Here is a 17,029-nt window from a genome sequence, read left to right on the forward strand (position 1 = left end):
GGCACCAAGTATTTGCAATTTCAAATCCGAACTATGATTGAAAATGTTAGGTGATTCACCCAAATGTCAAGAGTCCTCCAATCAAATTTCTACAGGGAATTGAGAAGAGAGTAAATCTTGAATAAAGAATAAATTTTTCTTTGACAGCTCAATTAAGTCCCCTTTATTAAGGCAATGGTGTTTCAATTTATAGAAATCAATTGTGGCTTCTGCAAAATAGTTTAATAAAATATATAAAACTGTATTCTAAAAAACATCAAGGATATAAACAAAAAGCCTATGTAAAGACACGAGTTTGTTGTTTTAACAAAAGCAAATCAGGGATCCCTGGGTGGCTCAGCGGTTTAGCACTTGCCTCCGCCCAGGATGTGATCCTGGGGTCCTGGGATCGAGTCCTGCGTCGGGCTCCCTGCATGGAGCCTGCTTCTCCCTCTGCCTGTGTGTCTGCCTCTCTCTCTCTCTTCTATCTGTCTCTCATGAATTAATAAATAAAATCTTTTTTAAAATAGCAAATCAAAAGTGAAATAAAGTAAAAACAACTCATTAGTGAATGTTTATTTATTAATTCATCTGTAGGAAAAGATCTTTTATGTGGAAGAATGTCAGAAACCATTTAGTAGCTGCTGCTGGAAATATCAAATTTTCATTCACAATTCCTCCATTCCTTTCCCATTTTTATTTAAATGAAATTAGATTAAATGTATATCAAAATAGAAAAAAAAACCCTGTGCCTTTGCATGTTTAAAACATCACTCCATACCACAGCTAGCATATCCTTCTCCCAATCCCATCATCTGCTTCCCCAAGTCCCTCCTCATCTCTCGTAGTTTGAGGAAAAAACACAATAAAATTTGCGTCCCAGAGCAATGAGAGCAAACGGCTTTATTTGTACTGTTGGGAGTACACTGATTAGTATTTAATCTAACTCACATGAAGTGTATTGAAAATTGCCATTTTAATTCGATATGAGCTTTAACAATTGTTTCTTCCATCCCTTCTGCTGACAGAGGATAGATTTGACTTTTAAGGTTAGTATCAATAAAAATGAGAGAGATGGAGGTAGTTAGAGAATTATATGGGAAGAATTAGGTTAGTAAATCCCAAGAAAAGGGTAGGGATAGTTGTGATAAGAAGGTATTTTAAAACATGGAAAAAAAACAAAACACAAACCCAACATGCTTGTGTATGTGTGCATGGGTGTACACATGCATATGTAAGGTTTATACATCAAGGGAAACCTTTAAGGTAAGGATTTTGGCAATTAATACCCTAGAAATATTCATTGAGCATTTGTTGTGCATAAACAGGCACTGGGGAGAGCACAAATATAGAGCTGATCTTCTGAGCAGTGAAAGCCTTTCACAATTCTCACTTCATGCCATATTTCTCTGAGCCAACATTTTAAGTGGCATTCAAAATACAGAGTGAGATGTTAAATATTTTCTTGTGGAAACCGAATCCTGGAGAACAGAATTTTTCTGGTTGACATTTATCTTCATTTGATCCTAAGTGTGGGTACTTTATGGGAAAAATGTCTTTGGTGTGTTGAATTAGCTCATCAACAGGCTTCCTATATAAGGATGTACTTGGGCTTATTATCCAAAATAAATTTCCTGCAGTGAAAATGTGTTAGTGGATTGTACTCTTTTTTGGGGGAGGGGGTTGTTACTGTTATTGCTATTGCTATATTTTGTACTGATCTAGTAAATTTTGTACTAAGAATGCAAAATTATCTCTAAACATCCTACAACAATAAGAGCTAACATTTATTGAGCACTTAGGATATGTCCATCAACCACTTAAATCTAGTGGTATAATCCTTGAGAAAAGCCTAAGAAGTAGGTTTTATTATTATTTTTATTTATTTATTTATTTATTTATTTATTTATTTATTTATTTATTTAGCAGCTGAGAAAACAGGCTGTGAATGGCAGGGCAAGACTTGGTATAAGTGTGCTTTACTTTAGGGACTTTGGTCCTCCCCACTATACTGTCCTCTCATCCACTGTGGCAGATCGCTCATGGTTGGCTAATATAAAAGTTACCCAAAATACTGATAAAAAAAAACCCTGACAAGAATTTCAAATTCTTGACTGATGATTTTTAAATCAGAGAATTACTCACCTGTTTCATAGGTAAGTGCATTAAAACCGTCAAGGACAAAGGAACAAATACTGTTTATAATAATCTCTGGGAAACTAAAATGCTCTTCTCTGAAATCACCTTGCAGTGTTTCTTTGCTCTGAATAAATATATTCCACCCTCTAACTGAGCGAAATACCACTATGGCTGTTTTCCAGGTACACTGAATTATTAGAAAATACACCTGCACGTATACATACACACACAAAATAAATATGTTAAATTCTTGGGCATTCATCTTCTTTGAAACTGGCCAAATTAGTTTTCACTTCTCTGAAAAATATTGGTATGCATACAAACATGTAAATATCTGTATGAAAGTAAGTACATAGTGTGTATATACACGTTTGCACCTATATAGGCCCTAACAGTACCCAAAGAGCAAATACAATAAGAATTTCAAAAACCATAGAAAATATTTTGTTTTCCCCTGGACAGAGATTTTCAAATTGCTATTCTCAGCCCCTAGGGCTCCTTGGAGGTATCTCCTTAAAGGGCAGGAAGCCACTTGAATGGGCGGCAGGGTTTCCTTCCCTTCTTTCACCTGAGCTGGTCCATATTCCGATATTGTATTTTGGGATTATTCATGAGATTTTGCTTGAAGGAGTACTGCTGTACTTACAGAAAGAAAAGAAAAAGTCTGAAACCCACAGTTCTAGAACTTCTTATAATATCCAGTAGGTGGCAAACTTTACTGCAAGGAAACAATTTGGTGGCCTGTATAACTTGGTCTGAAAGTATCCATTACACTTCATAACCAGCAAAGTTTCTTGCTTTGGATCTAAGTCTCAAATGGAAGCTGGAAGTAAAATTCTCAATGGTCTTTTCCCTTGGAATTAAATTACTCCAATTATAGTTTTAAGTAGTCCTATAAGGTTTTGTGTGTGTTGTGTCCATGTACATTTTGTTCTAAAGGTGTTATTCCTATGAAAATTACTTTACTGTCAACCGAGTGTTTGAACAATATACCAGGTATAATATAATAATATAAATGACAGATTTTTTCCATTAGGTGCACAAAAATGGAAAAATTACAACCTTTACTTCACGACATCATTGGTTAGTACATAGTTTGCTTTTATTTCTTTAGTGGCTATTCAGTTGTTTTTCTTTAAAGATTTATTTATTTATTTGAGAAAAAGTGCGAGGGAACAAGCATGAGCAGGAGGTGGGGCAGAGGAACAGGGAGAGAGAATCTCCAGCAGACTCTCCACGGGGCTGACCCCAGTACCCTGAGGTCATTCCCTGAGCCGAGATCAAGAGTCAGACACCTAACCGAGTCACCCAAGTGCCCCTAGTTATTTTTAAAAATGCGATAAATTGCGATTCATTTATATGTTTGAGAAATATAATTTTCTTTTTGAGAGGCAACTGTCTTTGCTTATTCACCATAGTCAGTTAATAATGTGTAGGTCATGGGCTACATGCATTTCCAAGAGGGCCAGTTAGCATCTTGCTTATGGACGCACAATAAACCCAGGAAGCAAAGGTGCAAATGGTGCCAATATTTATTTATTCAGCAATTTATTCAGTAGTACTATAATTTATTCAGTAATACTATAAAAGTCTCTAAAGGTTATAAGGGAAACAATAGTCTCCTTTTCACCATGGCCATTCCTCCTTTTTACTCCTACTTTGCACTCCCCAGAAGCAACTACTTAAAACTCTCAGTTATTTCCTACTGTTTTTATTTACATATGTGTAAATAATAGGCTGAGTTTTTCTCTCATTTTATTTTATTATTTATTTATCTATCTATTTATTTATTTAGAGCATGGGAGGCAGCAGGGGGTAGGGGGTGAGCAAAGACAGAGGGAGAGAATCTTAAGCAGGCTCCATACTCAGGGTGGAGTCCGAGGTGAGGCTCCATCTCCCAACCCTGAGATCATGACCTGAACCAAAATCAAGGGTCAGAAACTTAACCAACTGAGCCACCAGGCTCCCCTCCCCACCAGGCATCAACTCTTGGAACTTTCTAGGGTAAAAGTAGATTTAATTTTCCTGCAGTTCTCAAAAAAAAATAAAATAAAATAAATAAATAATTTTCCTGCAGTTCTCAACCACACACACCCACAGCCCCCAGCACACATGCAACTCTACTGTTTTACCTAAATTATTATATTATGATCATTATTGCTATCATAAAGAACTCTGCAACTACATAGTATATTACATAGTATATTACGATTTCATTTCCCCTCTTGCACAGTATTTTCCCTAGAATTAATACTAGTAAGGGTTTAAAAAGCTTGTTCTGTTTAGTTTTCCATTACCTCTCTTCTATATACGTACTCTGCATTTTTCTTCTCAGAGCTCCACCTTCTCTCTGCTCTCAGTACTGGTTAATGTCTATGCTGGTAGCATATGTATAGTCCAGGGAGCAATTTTGGGTAAAATGTCTTGCTTTTTTTTTATTTATTAGATCCCTTGTATGTTAGGTTTCATGTCTCTCATCTTCTTGGTTACACTCACTTTCATGGAGCATACCTTCCTGAAAGGTGAGCGTGGAAGTTGAAAATTTAAATTTCTGAATCTCCTTCCTCTCCTTACTGTCTTCACCCCTCCCCCATTTCCTTTCTTCTCTTATTTTGAAACTCCTCGCCTGATCCTTTATTCCCCTACTTTCTACCTCTCATTTCCAATGTCTTAGTATTTTTCTTTTGAGCCTGGTAGATTTTCCTCAACATTATCTTTCAATACTCAACTGAATTTTTTATTTCTATCACTGTATCTTAAATTTTTTTAAAATTTTTATTTATTTATGATAGTCACACAGAGAGAGAGAGAGAGGCAAAGACACAGGCAGAGGGAGAAGCAGGCTCCATGCACCAGGAACCAGACGTGGAATTCAATCCTGGGTCTCCAGGATTGCGCCCTGGGCCAAAGGCAGGAGCCAAACCGCTGCGCCACCCAGGGATCCCCTGTATCTTAAATTTTATAGACCTCTTTTGTACTCTAGAAGTTTATTTTAATAATCACCTATACTTTTTCCATTGCTGCACTATCCTTTCTTAATTCTGAGTATATTAATTCTCAAATTTTCATAAATTGTTGTCTATTCCTTGAATCGTTTGTCTCTTCCAGTTAATAAAAAAAACTCTTGTGTGTGTGAGTTTTGGTCTTAATGTTTTATCTTAGAAGTTTTTGGGATGCCTGGGTGGCTCAATGGTTGAGCATCTGCCTTCGGCTCAGGGCATGATCCCTGTGTCCTGGGATTGAGTCCCACATCAGGCTCCTTGCTTCTCCCTCTGCCTATGTCTCTGCCTCTCTCTTTCTGTATGTCTCTCATGAATAAATAAATAAAATCTTTAAAAAAAGATTATCTTAGAGGTTTTCCTTCATGTGTTAATATTATACAATCTGTTCATATTAAAGAGGTACTGTTGATTCTTCAGCTGAAGATACGTATGTAAGATATGGGGATGTTTGTTTATAATTATTCTTTAGATTATAATAGTAATATAATTTAAAGTATAATTAATGAACAGTAATGCCCTATATGCCTATATATATTTCATATATACTCTTGTGTTTTCTTAAAAAGAGCTATTTAAAAGAACTTTTTATTTCATGTCTCAGAGCTTTCTAGCTTATTAGGATTTATTCTTGAGCGATTAGGCCAGTGCATTTCAATGAGTGACAGCCAATATCAGCATTTGTAAGTATTTTCTCTCAGGCTGGTCAAGAGGAATAATTGTTTCCTGCATGGGGAGTAAATCTGGCTGCCGGCATTTTTTAGAACTGAATTGAAAATGAGGTTGAGGAGTGTCTCACAATTCTTTGTGTAGATATTCACTTCATCCTCTCATTTTCAGAGCAGACCCAGCCACTCCCACACCACCACTACTTGTGTCTATGTCTTTGAATCGCCTTCATGGGGGAAGGGCAGTTATGTAGTTTCCTGGGGTGGAAGAAGGGAGATGAGAATCTAACTCTGCTTTTGGTAAGTTTTCCAAACAACCTTTCTCCATTTTCAGCACCACTTGGGTACCTGGAGCCTCTAACTGGGGGCTTCTATGACATAAACTGGCTTGCTTCTAAGGTTTCTTTCCCCTGGGGTTTTGCTAATTCTGGTAAGCTAAGTCTATCACAACTGACCCATGTGCAGTCTAGCTTCCATTTATGTATGAGTGTATGTATATGGGTATTTATTGCTGTCTCCTCAACCTCTCTCCTGGCTCTTGTGAGTCTGACAATTGAATTCCTCTTTGTCCTTTTTTTTCTAGGAGTTTTTTTGTCTAATTTATTGAGGTATAATTTACATACAATAAAATTAACCCAATTTCCATGGCAAACACATATGGTCAATAGCTATTACCACAATCATGACACAGAATATTTCCATGAAACTCCTTCATGCCCCTTTACAGTTAGTTCCCTTCATCTGGTGAGCTGTTTTCCATCATTATAACTTTGCCTTCTCTAGAACATCATAAAATTGAATCATACAACTGATAGTCTTTGTGTCTGGTTTCTCTTACTTAATATAATACTTTAAAGATTTCTCCATATTGTTCACTGGGTCAATAATTTGCCCATTTTATTCCTGAGTAGTACTCCAATGTGTGATATGTTAAAATTTATTTTCCAGCTGATGGGCATTTGGATTTTTTCCAGTGTTTGGCATTATGAATAAAGCCATGAATTTTGCAAGCATGTTTTTGTGTGGATATTATGTTTTCATTTCCTTGGGGGATATATTTAGGAGTGGATTTGCTGAATAAGTGTATGTCTAAATTAATAAGATACTTGGAAACTGTTTTCCAAGGTGGCTGCGCCATTTTGCATTCCCACCAGCCATGTATGAGATATATGACTGACATAGCTGTACAACAACAGTAAAAGTAGTCTCATAAGGTATGATGCATTACTAAAGATAAAAAGGATATTTTATGAATATTTGAGGGTCAAACCAGCAGGACGATGTAACCATTTTAAATTTCTATGAACATAGAACATAGCTTCAGAATATAGAAGTGAAAATTGTCAGAACTAAAAAAGAAATAGGAAATTCATATTCACTATAGGAGATTTCAGTGCATTAATCTCAATGAAGAGAAATAGTAGAAAAATCCCCAATGCTATAGAATTTCTGAATAATACAGTTAACAATTTGATATAATTGATTTTTATGGATTTTCCATAGGTCAAAGAAGAAATCACCATGAAAATTAGGAAATATTTTTATTTGAATGATATTGAAAATAAATTTATAGGAAATGCAGTAAAACTGTGCTTACAATAGAAATTTTAGTCCTAAATTAATAAATTAGAAATACATGAAAAAGTAAATAGCAATTAAACTCAGAGCAAGTCGAATTAAGAAAAAGGCAGAAGCAGAAACCTAAGATAGAAAACAAGGAGAAACTATACAGTCAAAGGCCAATATATGAAAACACTAATACAACTGGTAAAACACAGGCAAGAATTATTGGTGAGGGTATGAAGGAGACTTCCTGTCAATATCTTGTATTGCTAATTTTTGTCATTTGACCATTCTAGTGGCCATTCTAGATATTGTTTTTAGTTTCAGTTTCTCTAATAATAAATGATGTTGAGCATTTTTAAATATGCTTATTTGCTGTCTCTTTATGTCTTTCATGGAATTTTGGAAAGAACAGAATTAAACATTCATGTGCATATCATCATATTTACATAAGAAACTCTACCCAATAAGTATCCTAACTCCTAAAATAATGCAGTAAAAAGAAATGGACTTTAGAGTCAGACAAATCAGAAGTTTAAATCCTACCTCTCTTTGACACTATGCAAATGACTTAGTCCTTATAAAATTTGGCTTTCCATCTGTAAAGGGCTTTACCAAATATTATAAGAAATCCATTTTAAAAGTTGTATTGGAAGGGCATTGGGAATAAATGCTAATTTCCTTTGCTGTCTTTCTACACAAATGCTTCATTTCTTTTTTTTTTTAAGATTTTATTTATTTATCCATGAGAAACACACAGAGAGAGGCAGAAACACAGGCAGAGGAAGAAGCAGGCTTCATGCAAGGAGCCCAATGCCAGACTCGATCCCTGATCCCAGGATCAGGCCCTAAGCCAAAGGCAGATGCTTAACTGCTGAGCCACCCAGGCATCCCCAAATACTACATTTCATGGCTTAAATGATAATGCTTGATTATTAAAGGAAGGAAAAAAATCACCATCACTAACAAAACAAAAATAAATGGAAAACCTAAATTCATAAATACCCTTGATAGTGGAGTTAAGAGGGCAGCTACAGTATTTAATTGAATTTTTTCAGGTTGGACACAGGAACTTTAAATGCTTCCAAAAGTTAAAACTTATTAAATAAAGACCTACAAATGACCAGCAGACACACGAAAAAATGCTCAACATCACTCAGCATCAAGAAAATACAAATCAAAATCACAATGACATACCAGTTCACACCAGTCAGAATGGCTAAAATTAACAAGTCAGGAAATGACAGATGTTGGTGAGGATGCAGAGAAAGGGGAAGTCACTGTTGGGAATGTAAGCTGGTGCAGCCACTCTGGAAAACGGTCTGATGTTTACTCAAAAAGTTGAAAATAGAGCTACCCTACAACCAAGTAATTGCACTACTAGGTATTTACCCCAAAGATACAAATGTAGTGATCCAAAGGGGAGCCTTCACTCCAATGTTATATCCAAAATAGCCAAACTATAGAAAGATCACAGGTATCCATCAACAGTTGAATGTGTAAAGATGTGGGAGATATCCAGATATAGATACAGATACAGATATAGATAGATATAGATAAATTTATATATTTATATATTTAATGGAAATAATTATATTTTCCATTGGTTATTATATATATATTTAATAATATATATATAAACTCCAACATATATATATATACATATATATATACACATATATATATGTATATATATAGGAGTATTACTGAGCCATTGAAAAGATTGAAATCTTGCCATTTGCAATGACATGGATGGAACTAGAGGATATTAAACTAAGCGAAATAAGTCAATCAGAGAAAGACAATTATCATATGATCTCCGTCATATGTAGAATTTAAGAAACAAAACAGAGGAACATAGGGGAAGAAAGGAAAAAATAAAACAAGATGAAGTCAGAGAAGGAGACAAACCATAAGAGACTCTTAATCATAGGAAACAACTGAGGGTCACTTACTGGGTGATGGACATTAAGGAGGGCATGTGATGTGATGAGTACTGGGTGTTATATAAGACTGCTGAATCACTGACCTCTACCTCTGAAACTAATAATGCATTATATGTTAATTAAATTGAATTTAAATTAAAATAAATAAATATTTCTTTATATCCTCCCCATTTTTTCTGTCCCACATCTTCTCATGTTTTTCTTATTATTGACAGAGAATGTCAATACCCCTCATGCTTCAGTTCTCTCTTTTGCAGATAATATCCTTCCTTCACTTGCATTCACCAACAAAGTCATCTCAAGTGCCTTTTCTTCAACGAGGCTTTCCCTGGTACACTTTCCCTGGCCCCTGTGATTACACAGCACCCTTCCATGTTTCTGTTGTGACATTTTCCCCCTTCCTTCCCATAAGTATGTACTGAGCACCTGCGACGTGACAGATAATATTGTAGACCCTGGAAATACAGAGAGACAAGGTCTCCTCCTTTTCTCCATGGAGCTAACATTCTAATGAAGAAAACAGAAAACAAACACACACACACAAAGGAATAACAGCATGTATAGCATAGCAAACAAAACAATAAAATTTAGAAAAAGAGTTTAGAATTTAGAAAGCTCTCAGGAAGTGACACTAAGACATCACATTTGAAGATGTGATAGGAAAGCCAGCATCTGAAAAAAAAAAAAAAACAAAAACAAAAACACAAAAGTATAAGAATGATTAGTTGAATTTTTCTCAAGGAGGTAGAAAACATTTGCTCTCTGATCAACCCTCTAGAGGAAAATTGTTGGCTGCCAGAAAGACCCCATAAGAAGATAATTATAAAAATCTTCATGCTCTGATATGATGTACCAAGTAGTCATTTCTTTTCAGTATCTCTGCATCGCCCTGTTGGTGGCCACACCATGTTATGAGAGCCACTTCTCTTTTTGCGGGAAGAGAGGGAAAAGATTTATCATTACATATTTCTCAAAGTTTACACACTATTTTCTCCTGGCAACAGTTGATTTATGTCTCATGTCCTAAGAGCAAGCTCTCCATTTTGTACCTTTTTTTATTACAAGCTTGTACCGTTGCCGGCTACTATATTTGTGAGCAATATTGTGAGAAAGGAAGTAAAAATAAGAGAATGATATAGTAGATGAATCCACATGCAAGACAGTGTTTTGTGGGATAATACAATTGAGTTGACAAACCATAAACCTTCTCTGTGATTAAGAACATACCAATGCTGTGATCATAATACATGTATATTTGGTGAAAACTTCTACACATACACATATCTAATGAGTATGGTAAAAAATTAAAGAATTGTTGTGTTTCCTTTGGTTATTATCCCAATTAGTGCTTCAAAAATGGATGTCTAGAACAGAGATGCTTTAAGAAAAACAAAAGTCCATAAACTTTACTACATCTATTTCCTCGCAGAGGGATTTAATTTGTCATCTGTAAGATGTGCATAATAACACCGTGTTGCTGTGCAGATCAGAAATCATTTATGTGAAATATCTGGCAAGCTTGGTGCAAAGAGTAGGGCTTCAACAAATAGTTGGTCTTTTATTTTGTTTTAATATTTTCATTTCTTTATGCTTTTATTCTTATTTTTTAAAGATTTTACTTATTAATTCATGAGAGACACACACAGGGGTGGGGGTGGCAGAGACACAGGCAGAAGGAGAAGCAGGCTCCGCGCAGGGAGCCCAACGTGGGACTCGATCCCAGGTCTCCATGATCACACCGTGGACTGAAGGTGGCACTAAACCACTGAGCCACCAGGGCTGCCCTATGCTTTTCTTTTTAGAACAAAATGATCATTGTGATAAAGCAGGTAAACCAAGTTGTAACATTCACTTAAATATTGGTTTCAGTTAGACTATATTCAGAGACAATTTTGTGCCTTATTTCCCAGTATACTCCAAAATCCTCCATGAGAGGATGTGAATTTCAAAAGCGTGTGTGTATAGGACAATTTAACAGTTGCTTCAATTCACCCCCATTGCTCAACGGCACTTGACCTGGAGAAAGGGACGTGGAGAAGCAAAGAATCTCGAACCAGCTATTTTTGTTTCTTATTAGTAACGATATGGAAAGATTTGACAAATCATTATTAATGAAAAACCTCATTAGACATTATTTGACAAAACTCATCCAAAGAATGCAGCCAACTGTTTTTCATTAATGAGTTTGAGATGGCGTAGGAGCAGAAAGACGATCTTTAATTTTATCCTTAGCCATTTATTTGTAAACTTCATCTTGGTATTTTTTATTTCCTTGTAGATTCCTTTTGCAATAAAAATGACACCAGGTGCCTCTCAAATTCTTGCCCAAACAATTCAACATGCGATGATTCTTCAAAAGACAACAATTGCCATTGTTCAGATGCAGCCATTCATGTGGACAAAGACTGTGACAACATGAGGAATCCATGCTTCTCCAATCCTTGTCAAGGAAATGCCACTTGTGTGAACAACCCAGGAGAAAGGAGCTTTCTCTGCAAATGTCCCCCTGGTTTTAGTGGGACAACCTGTGAAACCGCCATTGTTTACTGCGGCATAAACCCCTGTCAACACGGAGGTATTTGCCATCAGGACCCTGTGCATCCTATCTGCGTCTGCCCTGATGGATATTTTGGAAGATTCTGTGAAAACGATCTTGATGAGTGTGCTTCCAGCCCCTGCCACAATGGGGCCATGTGCCAGGATGGAATCAATGGCTATTCCTGCTTCTGTGTCCCAGGATATCAAGGCAGGCTCTGTGACCTGGAAGTGGATGAATGTGTCTCAGATCCCTGTAAGAATGAAGCTACATGCCTCAATGAGATAGGAAGATACACTTGTATCTGTCCCCGTGATTATTCCGGTAAGTGTTATCACATTGGAATACCAGAGGATGCAATTAGCTTTCCCTTTTTTTTTAATATGACAGAAGCAGAGGTGACTTCTTATGTCTCATCCAATTGCTTATGAAAATGGTCTTGGCAGGAATTAATCACTAGGTAGAAAGCTTCCTAAACCACCGAAAGTCCTCGGAGCCTGAGTGTTTGCCAACTGTCACTGTTGTTGTTCTAGATGGAGCCGTTACATTATTTAAATCTTATTTTCAGTCTAGAATTAGTGGGCTCTATGGGGCCTAGATTTCCAGGTCAGGGCCCTTCAAGTTTCCTCATGAGAAGATTTCTTTTGTCCTTGCTGAAGTGTGTCTGCAAATGCCCAAAGCCTGCCATGGCAGCCTCCTGGGAAGGTGGGCCATGAGATGGATAGATGTTAGGGGACTCTAAAGTGCAACCAACAGATCAGTGATAATAAGGCTGACGGAGCATGGCAAATAAGATAAACCATAATTTTATTAATAAAGAAGTCACTTTTTAAAAAATAAATAAGTCACTTCTTGTTTAATTTCTTGGAAATAGCCAATAGTAGTACCTCATATCTACTAACAAAGTTTCTGTCGACGTGGTATGTTATTACAGAATTACAAGATGACCATTCCCCACTAAAAGGGTCATGCTATTTATTATCCTCATGCTCAGTCTCTGTGGTTCCCATCCTCCTAAACCAGTTACCCATTTTAATCACTTCTTCATGGTGACCATCTTTCTTGCATTGTTTTCCTTTTTGGATTCTTTACAGTAAGGGAACAACTCATGTAGTCTATGCTTTCTCACATTCATTCATTCTAACTTCTGCTCCCCACTGTCCTGTGCTTCCTGACTCACATCTTTGTGGCATTATTCACATTTTAATGCCACTATCCCCTTATCTCTTGCCACTTTTGTAACCTCCTGTGGTATCTGGCTTTCAGCTTACCTTCTTCTCTCAACCCTTTCACACTTCTTTGTCTTGTCATTATTTTTCCAAACATGTTAATAAGCAATACAATCATTTGGAAAGTACTCCTCTTCAAAATTTATACCAGAACCCTCCAGTATCATCTGCTAATATTACCCGTTCTAGAAATATCTCTTTTATAAAGTAGCTATATCCCTAGCTGCTCCCTTTCCCTTGATCCCCACCTACAACCAATCTTCAAAATCCATTTGGACATCCAAGATGTCCTCCAATGAGCTCATCCACTCTGTTACCAATGCCTTGGCTCATGTTCTCCTCATTTTGTGTATGCTTACTATACCACCTCCTAGACTCTACCTCCAGCCTCAAGTTGTTCTGAACAGTGACTCTGAAATCATCCTTCTAAAATAGCTCTCACTGTACCATTCCTTCTGAAGAAACTTGAAAGCTTCCCAACACGCAGAATAATTTTAATTTCTCATGGAAAACCCTTCACAGTGTGTTCCTTACATATAAGCCATATCTCTATAACCTCTTCCCCCAAAGCATTCCATTTTCCTGAACTGTCCTCATTTTTTCTTCAAGTGGTTTCCCTCCCTCTGGGATGTCCTTCCTCAATTCAGTGTCTACTCTGTGAAGCTCTGGACTTTCAGTACTTCATTCACCTCACACCTCACTCAAGAAGCATTTCTGATTTACTGTCTGCTGATATAATACTTTTAAGCTGTTATGGTAATTATTATTACTTCCGTAGTGGTTTGCACCTCTATTGAAGAACTCTGTCCTGTTCTTCAGATAAATGTATTTTTGTCTCCTCCCACTGAAGTATTAGTTCCTAAAGGACAGAAGTCACGTCTTATATTTATACATCCATACATCAATATTTTTGGGGTATTTATTATATGTCAGTCGTTGTATTAAGAAGAAGCACTGTTCCCAAGGTATAATAAATAATGGCTGCTTAATAAACCATTTCTGAATTGTTCTAATTGTCTGAATTGTTTTCATATATTTCTTGGCACCTTTTGTTGGTAATGAAACTAAGGTAAATAGATTAACGTTTACCTTCTGGGTACATATGTTTTGATGGTAAAATGATGTGTTAAGTAGAAATTTATTTTATTGATTGCCTTTCATTACCAATACTAAGCTAAAAGTTATGAGGAACAGTGGCGAGGCTTTATGAAACAGTACTTAGTCGTGGAAATCTCCATATTTATATCCCAAATCCTCATATCCATTGTTGAAAATTGAGTTACAGCAATTTAAATTTCAGTTTTTAAAATTTTTGTGTAAACATAAGAAATAAGTTTTTGTGGGGCTGGTGTAGTATTGTTTTTGTTTATAATGGACACTTTTTAATAAAGAATTTATTTATTTATTTATTTATTTATTTATTTATTTATTTATTTGAGAGACGGAGAGAAAGTGGGCAAGAGAGAGAACACAAGCATGGTAAGGGGCAGAGGGAGAAGCAGGCACTCCACTGAGAGCCCAACTCGAACCCAGGACCCTGGGATCATGACCTGAGCCAAAGTCAGCAGCTTAACTAACTGGGCCACCGAGGCACCCTTATAACAGACACATTTAAAGACCACTATGGTTTATTAAGATAGTGTCTTCTATTTCCTGCTGCTAGTATGCTATTGCAAATGGTAACTAAAAGAAACACACATGAGATCAGAGAAATGTTTCAGCCACTTTCCCTATAGTGTTTTGAAATAGTCTTATGATTGCAAAACACAGCTTGAAAAATGATGTTTTACAATGTGTTCTTGCTTCTTACATTTCAATTAATTGGATTATAATGAATCCTTTCAGTGGTATAAATTTAGGCATAAAAGATGTCAAGGGTATATTCCAAATGTAGTAAGGTACCTACATTATAAGGCACTTTACTCTACAATGAATTAATTTATACTGCGGATATATCATATTCCTATTGGGCCCAATGAAAATCAATGCTTTTTTCTCACCGTAACACTAGCTCAGAGCCCACAACGAGGACACTTCCCTTGCCCAAACCGTGGTATAATAGAGTTGTTCTTATTTGACTATGTTCCTCTCCTGTTTTCTAAGAAATCAGCTAAATTTTATTATTTTAGCTCTGCTGACATAAATGTAACTTGCTTACAGTTTAAATGACACCCATCAGGCAGTAAGAATCATGTCTGTTATTAGCTGGTTAGGGTTATTCGGACACAAAGGTGTGATTTTAGGCTTGATCACCAATCTCTACAAGTAAAATAGCCTGTATTCTGGGAGCTCATCAGTGGTTTCCAGCCCTGACTAGACATTAGCCATTAGCTAGAAAGATCTGAAACAAAGATGCTCAGATTCCACCTTCGGAGGGTCAAATTTAATGGACAATTCTAATGTATAGCTAAGGCTGGGAGCCAGAAATTAGATTTATGTGAACTTAATTTAGAAACTTTTCTTGCAATATCCCATCATTTAGACCCACAAGAAGGCTGGCCTACTTCAGTGCCATCTCATGGCTACTAGTGCTTGTGGCAATTAATGAGAAACCCAAAGAAGGTCTATAGGACCAAGGCCAATTAATGAGAAACCCAGAGAAGGTCTCTAGGACCAAGGGAAAGGCCAGAGCTGGGAAGAGAAGAAAAAGACTATTAGTAATCAGCATGGATACATAGGTACTCTGGCTCAACCCAGACCTCCCAATGAATCCTGGAAACTATTACAATAACCTAGCTGCTGTGTGCTACATCCAAATTTAGAGGCTCATAAAGAACATGGCTTACAGGAAAAAGCCTGTGCTCCTCAGAGCAGCAAAGTAAGAAAACGTAATAAATTTTAAAAGACAGGGAGGTAGGAGAGGAAAAAGAGCAGTAGCAGACGGAGAGAGGGTTCCCACTGTGGGAATCCTGCTCTGTGCTCTCCGCTGTGCTTCCTAAGTGGTGATTCATGAACTCCAGAAATAGGCTCAGAGAGAGGCACTGAAGATGCTGGGGAGAATATGGAAGGCATAAGCAAAAACTCTACTTTAAGCTGGAAGTACACAGCTGCAAACTTTTTTTAATGAAAAGAATATTCAGCCTTGAGCATGTGACTGCTTTTAGTTCAAGATTTTGCAATGTATCATTCTTTCACTGGGATCTTTCTTTAAAATGAGCAGATTGACAACTGAACATTTTCACTAATTTAAGATGCCTGTAATATGAGAAAAAAGGGGCTACAAGAGGATAGGGAAAAGGCAATTCGATGCATGATGAAGCAAAACAGTGTAGGCAAATATCTTATTTCCTCTGTTAAAAAATGGGTTGTTGGCATAAAACAATCTTGTGGAAAATAAGAAAAAAAACACTTCGTCAAATTTACTTATTGACTGGAAGATGCATCTTTGTCTCGGAAATGAAAACATGGAAAAAAATTCATTTTATATTCAAGAAAAGGTGTTAGCATGTGGAGACTAGTGAGAACACTAGTTAGCAGACTAGTTAGGTAGAAAGCCACTGCAATGCCAGGGATAAGACATTAGGACCTGGCCTGGAGCACTAACTGTAAGGATGAAGGGGAAGGTGGGTGTGGGCGTTCCTAAGAAAAAGACTCACTTGCCATTTATTAAAGCCAGGATATTCCCAAATGTATTGTATCCAAGAAAAGCTTAAAGTCTCTAATATGAAAGATAAGAATGCATTACAAGTTCAATTTCCATTTCCAACTGAATAAATGTATCTCTATCATTGGTTCTCAAAGTTTAGCCTGCATCAGACTCACCCAGAGAGCTTATGAAAATATAGTTTTTGATTTAGTGAATTTGTGGTGGGGCCTGTGCATTTTTTACAAGTTCCCATGTGATACTGCTGCTGCTGCTGCTGCTGGTGGTGGTATGGGAACCACACTTTGAGAAACCACTGATGCAGGCAATTACGTGGATTTTCATGTGACAATACAAAGTTGTGTGTGTGTGTGTGTGTGTGTGTAG

The 17,029-nt window shown here is 36.7% G+C and overlaps 1 protein-coding gene across 2 annotated transcripts in view; it reads left to right on the top strand.

Annotated features, from left to right (window-relative positions):
• Positions 1-17,029, top strand: part of CRB1 (crumbs cell polarity complex component 1) — a 214,925-nt gene that overhangs the window by 60,538 nt on the left and 137,358 nt on the right. For both annotated transcript variants that reach the window (XM_077902339.1, XM_077902340.1), the window contains one exon: positions 11,573-12,154. In XM_077902339.1, the coding sequence (XP_077758465.1) occupies positions 11,573-12,154 (582 nt within the window). The remainder of the gene's footprint in view (positions 1-11,572; positions 12,155-17,029) is intronic.

Source organism: Canis aureus, chromosome 6 (genome assembly GCF_053574225.1).
Source record: "Canis aureus isolate CA01 chromosome 6, VMU_Caureus_v.1.0, whole genome shotgun sequence".
NCBI classification, from domain to species: Eukaryota; Metazoa; Chordata; class Mammalia; order Carnivora; family Canidae; genus Canis; species Canis aureus.